Below are 10374 nucleotides of genomic sequence, written 5' to 3'. Positions count from 1 at the left end.
AGTGCAGGGAGCCGGGCTCCTAGCATCATACTTATGTACGATGCTAGGAGTCCCTGCCTCTCCATGGAACTACTGTCCCGTACTGAAAACATGATTACAGTACGGGACAGTTGTCCTGCAGAGAGGCAGGGACTCCTAGCATCGTATATAACTATGATGCTAGTAGCCCGGCTCCCTGCACTGTGTTCAGTCCGGTACTTGCGGCCGAAATACGTCCGTCAATTACGGACGTAATTAGTGTGTGTGCACATACCCTTACCGTGGGATACATCTATTGAACCCCCAGGGGAGAGCACTACCTGAGGGGTTGTGCCAGGTAAAGCTACTCACATCACTGTCCATATATGGACAGTGATGTCAAGAGCTTTCAACACTGAAATCCCCAGCCAGAGCATCAGTAGCGCTCTGTTCATGGATTCTGGCCCTGGAGAAGCCCATGACGTCACTGTCCGTATATGAACAGTGCCGTCAGGGACTTTACGATGTTGGAGTCCCTGGTCAGAGCGTTGGAGGCGCTCTGGCCTAGAACTCCACACACCACCTGAACAGCAGTTCAATATTCCCTGTGACCGCAGGAACTTTAAAGCAGCCGGAGTCCGTTGGTGCTCTCACTCCTTGGGGAAGCCACATCACTTGACCTTCCTGTGGTAGCCTCAGTGACCTAACTGGCAAAAGAGGTCTCAGGGGATAGGTTTAGACCCCGTTTCTGCATCCTGTTGAAACGTCCTGCTTTTTTCCCCCTCAAGATTATAAAAAAAAAACAAAAAAAAAAACAAAAAAAAAAACAAAAAAAAAAACCCCGCACTTTTAAGGCCCCATGCACACGACTAGTTTCCATTCGTAATTGTGGCTCAAGATACTGATCCATTAATTTCTATGGCCCACGTCCACCTTCCCATATATTTACGGGAAGGTGTCCGGGTCGTAGAAAGTTTCCGCAAAAAATAGGACATGTCCTATTTTTTTAATTTACTGACCATGCTCCTATACTTTATAATCAAAACTTCAAAACTTCTCCCACCAATCAAAACTTCTGACATGTCACTATGACGTGTCAGAAGTTTGTTAAACGTTTAGCTGCACTTTTAAGGTAAACGTGACCAAAAAATAACACAGGATCTTCAACTGGATGCAAAAACGTGGTACGAACTCAGCCTAAAATGTTACTTTAAAATTTGTGCAGGATCAGAGAGACATTATTCAGTTTTTTTTTATTTAGAAGTCTGTAAATGCTGAAAGCTGTAGCTGCTTTTCTTAGCCTGTGTAAGGGTCAGCATGTTTAACCCTTTCAGGACCAGGGTATTTTTTCAGATTTAGCCCTTTCCTCCCCGCCTTTGAACAACCACAAGTTCGTATTTTCCCGTTGCTATAGCCGCTTGAGGTCTTGGTTTTTTTGGGAGGAGTTGTAGTTTTTAATGGCACCATTTAATCTAACCATATAATGTACTGAGAAATAAATTATTTGTGGTGTGGAAGAGAAAAAAACCTGCAGTTTTTTTAGGTTTTACTACTTTTTCAAAATAAAAACAATGTTACAACGTAAAAAATTGATGATTTGCGTCACAATAACGTATTTTTTCGTTGATGGAGCAGTGTCAGGGTTTGCTTTTTGCAGCGGAAGCCCTCGTTTTTATCGGTACCATTTTGGGAGGTACGTTTTTCGACTTTATCACTTTTTTTCCATTTTGAGATATGACCAAAAAACATGAGTTTTGGTATTTTTTTTTCCGTCTACGATAAATAGTTATATTATAATGGTTTGTACGTTTATGGACGCGGCGATACCACTTTTGTTCATATTTATCGTTTACGTTATGTTGCATTACAAGTACTTGTACACAAGCAATTTTTTTTTATTAAATTAATGTCTTTAAGCTACTTTCAAAATAAGTTTTTATAAAAATTAGTTTTACTTTTTAAGATACAGCTTTTATGTATCCTGTATTCATAGAAGGTGCATCAACCTCTCAGCCGAGTCTATCAGTTCAGCTGAACTGGCGGCTCAACTGAGCATTTAAAAAAAAAAAATATAAGTGATTTTGAAAATTGCTTAAAAACATTTAATTAAAAAAAATTATTACATTTGCTAACAAAGGTATACCCTTTAATAGCTTTCATTGGGGCCCCAGCTGCCATGACAACTCATCGACCCACCTCTGTCTAACGGCTTAGATGCCGCGGTTGATATTGTGTCATCTAAGGGGTTAAACAGACGGGATGAGTTTGGTCCCATCCCAACCGTTACTGCTGGGTGTCAGCTGCATATTGTGGTCCTGCTGGCGTTAGTTAGGAGTCCATTGCACTCATGAAGGGAGTGCTTCCACAGACCCCTTCACTAGTAATTGAGGACTGCCGTATATACATGTAGATACATGGAAGTCGCCAGTCATTAATGAGGGGGGCAGGGGGAGCGCTTCTCTCATGAAACAGCAGTTCATGACTATGAACGTCAGGCTTTGATGTAAAATTGCATAAATGCATCCAAGTAAAACGTTTTGGGTGGTGTGTGTATATATATATATACACATACATACACTATATGTGTGTGTGTGTGTGTGTGTGTGTGTGTGTGTGTGTGTGTGTGTGTGTGTGTGTGTGTGTGTGTGTGTGTGTGTGTGTGTGTGTGTGTGTGTGTGTGTGTGTGTGTGTGTGTGTGTGTGTGTGTGTGTGTGTGTGTGTGTGTGTGTGTGTGTGTGTGTGTGTGTGTGTGTGTGTGTATACATATACATAATTATTTAGGTTGTATTTTTCAAGTTTGAAACGCATTTACACAGCGAGTGGATGAGATTTATTCAAATATCATGCACTTTGCTGCTACTGTATTATGCTGCCGATTTTACGCAACGAAATCCATTGCGGGAAATCTGCAGTATTTACACTACGTGTGAACTCACCCTTAAAGAGCATCGGTCAGTTATGACCCTTGAAACTAGTGACAGAACTATATAGAAGACGAGAACAGTGTAAGGAAACCTGGGGTGATGGTCATGTAATCCGCACACCCGAGAAACACAGGTTTTTACGCCCCCGGCGCTACAATCACAAGTGGTACGGCAGCCCCTTCATGTTCAGTGCACCGGGCTCTGAGTGAGCTGTAGCAGAACCTGATTGGATGCTAGATCTGTCACTCAGAGCAGAGAGTAGGGGCTGGGGAGAATTCAATAGACAGTCCAGAGCGCAGAATATAAGGGGTCACCAGCATAACACATGCCAAACAGCTGGCAGATTAGTTTCCTCTATAGGCTGACAGGTCTGTCAGAATGGCCTCACATACAATGCTGAGCACCAGTTAATGTAATTCACAAAAGCCTTAGCTGAATAAGGGTATGTTCACACGGCCTATTTTCTGGCCGTAAACGCCCAAAAAAAAAAAAATCGGAAGAACGCCTCCAAACATCTGCCCATTGATTTCAATGGGAAAAATGGCGTTCTGTTCCAATGGGCCGTTTTTTTTTTACGCAGCCATTTTGAAAAACGGCCGCGTAAAAAATAGCGGCCGCAAAATAGAAGTGCAGGTCACTTCTTCGGACGTTTTTGGAGCAGTTTTTCATAGCCTATTGAAAACCGTTCCAAAAACAGCCGTGAAAATCGCGAGTGGCTCAAAAATAGTCTGAAAATCAGCTGTTTTCCCTTGAAAACAGCTCCGTATTTTCACACATTTTTGAGTGTGTGTGAACATTCCCTAAGTCTACAAGCTCCACCCAATAGACCCATAAAGAAATAGGCAAACCCCTTAAACTCGTTTTCAACCAATTAAAATGTTCTTAAAATCCGTGCTGTGGCACACTAGAAAAATAAGAAACCTTTGCTAATCAAATATTCAAGAGATTACATTATAAGCAAACATGGATTATTAAGGCCCTTTTACACTAGCCAATTATCTGGTTGCCAATTGCCCTGTGTAAAGAGGGCAGCGATCAGCCGATGAACGAGCAAACGCTGGTTCATCTGCTGATCATATAGTTTTAAATACTGAAACCATTATCATAGTTGTCGGCAGCACATCTCCCGACATGATGATAATGAATGGGAACGAACGAGCGATCGGGGTAACGCGCACTCGCCCCCTTATTAGCACTTTGTGAGAGGCGCAAACAAGCAGTCTCGTTGATCGGCGCTAGTTCACACAGCCCAGGACGGGCCGTGTAAAAGTACCTTTACTCAAATAATGTGTGACCAACGTTCTTCGATTAATGAATGTATATGCTGCAGATTAATCTTCTATATGTCAATAAGTGATATAATTAAATCCAAGAACCCTGGTTCCTAGTCCTCTACACAGCTCTCGCTGGGTAAACAATTTGCCATAATATATATCTTATGTACATTAGCAAAAGCTAAAATGTTTTCAATGAAATAAAGAATTGCTGCAGTGAGAGTGCTGGGTATTTAATGACCTATGTAGAAAAATCAATGATTCCTGGTTCTGACTATTATATAAGACCACAGTTCCTTATATTGCAGAAATGTCAAAGAAGTCTTACAAATAGTCTAGTTCCTTTATATAAGAGAGAAGAAATGTTACCTTCTATGAACAAGAACGGTTGACTTCACACTGCGTTAACCGTGTACTTTCATCGTATGTGCCAGGAAAGATCCCGATGCATTTGCCGAACGTTTCCAAAGTGTCCTATTGACTTCATACCTATACAGTGGCATATGACAAAAGTATTTCCAGCCGTGTACTGCACATGTAGTGTGAACAGGGACAAAGACAGTCAAGAGGTGTGCACTAATTTTTCCTGGAACTCCTCATAGTTTACCTCTATACATAAGGTGATAGGAAGTAGACTTGCTGTGGTAGGGCTAAATCGACCAGAACGAGACCAACAGTTAGTGGCTCTCTGCTCAGGCTAAGAGAAGAGGGTTCTCTGATGGGGGACTCTACAGACACCAATATGTCCTAATAGGGGATGCTTTACACAGCTTAAAGTGTAACTAAACGTTCGACAAACTTGTGACACATCAGAAGTGTTGATTGGTGTGGGTCCAAGCACCAAAACTCCCACCAATCGCTAAAACAAAGCTGCAGAAGTGCTCGTGTGAGCGCTAAAGCAGCTTAGTTTCTGTTCAGCTTTTTACGGAAAGATGTAGCAGAGTACGAGCTCATAGAATTTCTATTGAGCCTGTACTCCGATACACTGATTTCCGGAAAACGCCGAACATAAACCACTCACACGAGTGCTTCGTTTTAGCGATTGGTGGGGGGAGTCCTCGTGCTCAGACCCCAACCAATTAACATGTCACAAGTTTGTCCAACGTTTAGTTAAACTTTAAATGGGTAATCCCCACAGACACTCTTCCCAGAATGAAGCCACCGTGGTGGTCCGCTAGCCATGGTAAAGCAGCCTGTAATACATGGCTACATCTAGTTAGTCTGAGTAAAAGCCACTCTGTTTAGAGCTGGCCATAATGGTCAGTGGTACTACTAGTAAAAAGAAAAAAAATCAGTAACAGGTGTTACAAAATTTGGGGGGAGTTTTCTTTAGAACCTGGAAACGTACATTTATGACGAATGGTACTGCTTGTCTGAAACCACCAAAAACCCGGGAGCAAATGACCCTCTTGTACATAAGGGTATCTGCAAGCTTTCGTACAGAATTAAGCAAATATTTAGGCAAGGATGTTGCTTTTGACCATTGTTTGTCAAAACGGTAGGCTTCTTTGTACAATGCCTACATGATTGGTTGACCTGGGAAATATCCTTCGCAGCAGGCACGGACTTCTGAAGGTTATTTACCGCTACAGTTGATATAATAGTTTCCAAACCAGCCAGTAAATTCCGGAGAATTCTGGGCTGTGCACTAGGACAGACACAAAAACGGAGCTTAGCATTGAAAACATTTTCACTAAACTTATTGCATTATCAAGACTATACGATGCTTAAGGGTCCCCTTACACAGCCCAACAGCTCATTGATTGTGACCCCTAAGGTGATACAGAGTGGCCTCAAAACTTGAATTTGTGTCCTGTAGTGAAATTAACAACCCCGGGATGTTCCGACTCCTGGTATTTTTTATTTTGAAGCCATTTATGAAATTTTGCCTAGAGTTTCTCTAGAAGGCTCTGTCTACAAGTCAATGTGCGCAAAGCCTAAAAATCAAGTGAATAGGGCTGAGCTGCCACTGCAGGCCACGGACAAGAGTTGTACAGTTTGCGGGGCGTGGGTGCAGGAAAAAAAATAAATACAATTTTTCTCATCCCAGACAGCCCCTTAAAGCAATGGAGTTCTAAACCTTTTAAGACTGATTAAGAAATCTACGAGTCACGTAGAGTCAAGAAAATGTACCATGGGGTTATAAGTGACACCAAAGCAACCATTGAGAAATCTGATTTAATTGTGTACAGTTTACCAAACATTTCCTACAATCAAGTTGCCTCTACAGAATCTTAACAGTAAACTACTGTATGTGGATATTTTACACACGGAAAAGACACAAATGATAAATACTACTTCACAGGTTAAGACCGAGATCATGATGTGCCTTTTTTGTTATATTTTACGGTATTCTTGATTCTAAAATATGGCAATTAATATTACATTTAATATGCATTATTGCAATATTAAGGGGGTTGACCGCTTTACAGATTCTGATACCTGTATCTGCGCATGCACTGACATGTTTAGTTACTGTTCAGTGGCTGCGGTCATGTGACCACCGCTATTTTGTGTCCTATTGGCGCAGAGATAGATGCGCTCCGTTATTTACGTATCCCATCCATGGGCAGCAGGGGACCCTTTAAAGTTGAACTAAACTTTCAAAAATCTTTTGAAATGTCAGTAGCTTGGAGTCCGTACAACTCTGGCTCGGCTTTGAGGAAAGCCTATCAGAAGCTAAGATGCACAGCACTCACGTGAGAAATTCTGCCGCTTTTATTTTAGTAATTGGTGGGGGTCTCTGCTCGGGCCCCACCAATCAAACCTTCTGACATGTCAAACCTTTTTTAAAGTTTAGTTACCCTTTAAAGGGGTTTTCCACTTTGATAACCGATGACCTATTCACTGGATAAGTCATCAGTATATGACCGGCGCGTGTCTGGCAAGGAACCCGCACCGATCTCCCTCCGTGCACCAGATGTTTGGAACAGTATGCAGAAGTTGGAGCCAGAAGCAGATTGCTCCAACCACTGCATAGTGGCCGTTCAGCAGAACTGCAGCTCTGCTCAAATTTACTTGAATAGGAGCAGAGCTGCAGTACTGCAGCTCAGCCACTATTCTTTAATTAAAGCTATCTGCTTCCGGAAATATCGGCCGGTGCCCGAAGGTAGCCAGAGTGGCAAATCTGTACAGGGTCCGGGTGTCGGACATGCACCAATCATATACCTGGTGGATAGGTCATCAGTTGTCAGAACGTGGAAAACCCCTTTAATTGAAAAGCTGGGGCAAGGCATATGGGCATACGCAATTTTCTGATTTTATGGCATTTTTGGTAATTTTACTGTAATGTGGCTGACCCTATACAGCCGTAGTGATAGTGCTAATCGCCATTTGACTTGTATTTTTTTTGTGATGAGGAAAGTTGATGGATAGAAACATTTGATTGGAAAAAAAAAATGGCACTGGTTCATGAATCTAGGAAAAATAATTTACTAGTGAACTCAAAACATTATTCAGAGATACGTTATCCTCGTGATCACATGCACATAAATCACTAAAAGTAAAACATGGTTAGAACAACATTTTTCACTGTACAACAATGGAACATTTTGCAGTCTTTATTTAAAGTTAAATAAAAGAACTGTACGGTGAACAAAAAAAATAAAAAAAAATGTAATACAATACATGTGTCTGTGTTCTTCATTCATGCTTGCAAAGGAAACAAAATGGAGAACAGACAAATTTCAGCACCTCAGTGACTGATCAAGGATGTTGATACAGAAACATTTTGTTACAAAAAAAAACTAAGTCAAATAAAAATACAGGAGCATGTAAAGCCACAACGGAGACATCAACTCTGTATGGAAATCCCATGTCTGTTGGTTTCATCTAAATGCGAGACAGATCTGCAGAATTAAAATGGTGCTTGCAGTTGAGTAGGAGAAACCGCTTCCAAGCAGCAATTGGGAACCTATACATGGCTATGCCTGCAATGTCGTTATAATGCAATAATTCTATATTAAAGGGTAACTAAACTTTAAAACTTGTAACGTGTCAGAAGTTTTGATCAGTGGGGTCTGAGCAACGAGACCCCCCACCTGTCACTAAAACGAAGCGACAGAAGCGCTCAAGTCTCAGACTTACTATTGAGCCCGTACACCACTTGCTCGGCTATCCAAGACAAGTCAATCAGAAATGTACCGGCAAAGCGCTTCTGACGCTTCATTTTAGCAATCAGTGGGGGTTTCAGTGCTCGGACCCCCACCGATCAAAACTTCCGACATGTCAAAAGTTTTTAAAAAAAAGTTTAGTTACCCTTAAAAAAAAAAAAAAAAAAAGGTAGAAGCAGCCCAATATCTAGGATACGGATCAGATGACCGCTATGAGTTAGTGCAACCCAAATGGTTATTGACTTGAAACATGTTACTGCCTTGTGATTTCAAAGCACCTTATTAGATCTATCAGTTACAACACAAGGTCTGAAAGCTGACTGACTTCATGGAACAAGACAGATTTTTCTAAGAGTCACTCAACGGTTATTGTAATAAATTCCTACTTTCCAACCTATTAAGGTACACACGTTTCCTGTGGTACTAACACGTAATCTTGAAAAGGCGCTTTCTCTGCACTGTAACGGAAGAAGTTCGAAGCCAACAATTTAAAATTAAGCACAAAAACAATGTAATGAACTACAACATTGGACAAGAAAAACAAAAAATGTTGCACAAATTCGCACCTTCGTCTATAAAGATTATATGGACAAAGTTTGCTTTTCTTACAAAGGGTACTGTTACAGTCATATTGGGTGGTACAAAAAGTAGTAATTAAACATCAACATGCTTCATATCTCAACTCACAAATACTGTTTAATCATTAGCTTTCCCTACCAAGTGAAAAGGTTAAGTAAAAAGTTAGACCAGAACTTCATTTTACCACGTGGAGTGTTCAGGACAACACATGTTATTTGAAATACCCTTAACATATAGTAAAGTTTCAGAATGTAGTTAAGGTAATTAAAAGGACACAGGGAGGAGGGGGTGGCATGCTTCCCACCAATACATTTGTTTTTTGGATATGCATTACTACATGAAAACAAATTTTTCCTATATGAATGGCACAATCTTCAAAAAGTCAGACGAGAAATTACTCCTTAATGATTGTGTTTGTCAAATCAAGCTTTATTGATAAAATGGAATTCAAAACTCTCCGTAGCAGCAACAGACCCAGCCAGTGTAGTTATTTATAATAAAAAAGGAGGAAAAAAACAACAAATCGACACACACAAACGATTACTTGTTAATGGATCTGAATGTTTAAATTGTGGGTACATATTTGTTCATAAAAGACTGCATTTGCAGTCACATTTTAATATCAAAAAGAGGAACATTCTGTAATCAAATATGTCCGAGCCAAAAATCAAATATAATCAGAATAGAAGACTGTTCTTCATCCTGAAAAATACTGTACACTAAAGTTACAAGTCTATAAACAATTTAATAGGGACCCCCAGCTGGTTATGTTGCTGCTTTTTGCCCAATCTAAAACCACCACATTAACGTATAGGGTTAGATACCTGGTTGCATCACATAACAAGCTAGACCTGCTGTAACCTTTAGAGAAATTTGCAGTTCATAATTTAATATGACAATTTTTGTACAAGGACAATTGCACTTTACAAAGAAAAAATAAAACCATACAACAGAATTTGCTGGAGTCAGATTTACAACATGTATTGTCTGAAAGGACATGAACAGAAAATTCAATTTTACAAAAAAGAAAAAAATATATATGTGTAGAGAAAGGGTATTAGGAAAATAGTACAATATTCGGGGGCCATTTGTACTGATGGGAGTTTTATTTTTTTACCAAGCTCACCAACATCATATTCCCTTCTTTAAATGAAAAAAAGGTTGAGGATGGACGCTAAGGATCACTGAGGTTGGGCTGTATGTTCATTGAGGATGGATGTAAACTCCATTGCTAAACGGATACTTTCACCACATGTCATCAGTTGACGCAGAATCCTTATGGAGAGAAAAAAACACACATTTAGAAACACATTTTAGTAAGCAAACATTATATGCCAATATTACATCTAGATAAAATAAATTTCCGCCTTCTCAACAATCTTTTTTTTTTTTATTATTGTACCAACGCAAGTGAAATAAAAATTAAGCAACTTTGCAAATAGGCTAGATTTAAAAAATGTTCTATTGTTTTTGGTCTACAGCTCTTATGAGTTTCAACAGTAACACAAACTCTGTATTTGGTAGGTT

At 40.1% G+C, this 10374-nt stretch overlaps 1 protein-coding gene across 1 annotated transcript in view; it reads right to left on the bottom strand.

Annotated features, from left to right (window-relative positions):
• Nucleotides 1-7572: 7572 nt before the first annotated feature.
• The window catches only part of PPM1A (protein phosphatase, Mg2+/Mn2+ dependent 1A), a 52017-nt gene continuing 49215 nt past the window's right edge, over nt 7573-10374 (bottom strand). The window contains exon 6 of the mRNA XM_075843662.1: nt 7573-10122. Coding sequence (XP_075699777.1) covers nt 10093-10122 — 30 coding nt within the window. The 3' untranslated portion in view covers nt 7573-10092. The remainder of the gene's footprint in view (nt 10123-10374) is intronic.

This window comes from Rhinoderma darwinii, chromosome 12 (assembly GCF_050947455.1).
Source record: "Rhinoderma darwinii isolate aRhiDar2 chromosome 12, aRhiDar2.hap1, whole genome shotgun sequence".
NCBI classification, from domain to species: domain Eukaryota; kingdom Metazoa; phylum Chordata; class Amphibia; order Anura; family Rhinodermatidae; genus Rhinoderma; species Rhinoderma darwinii.
Note: the sequence above shows the minus strand (reverse complement) of the source record. Positions and strands in the feature narration are given on the sequence as shown.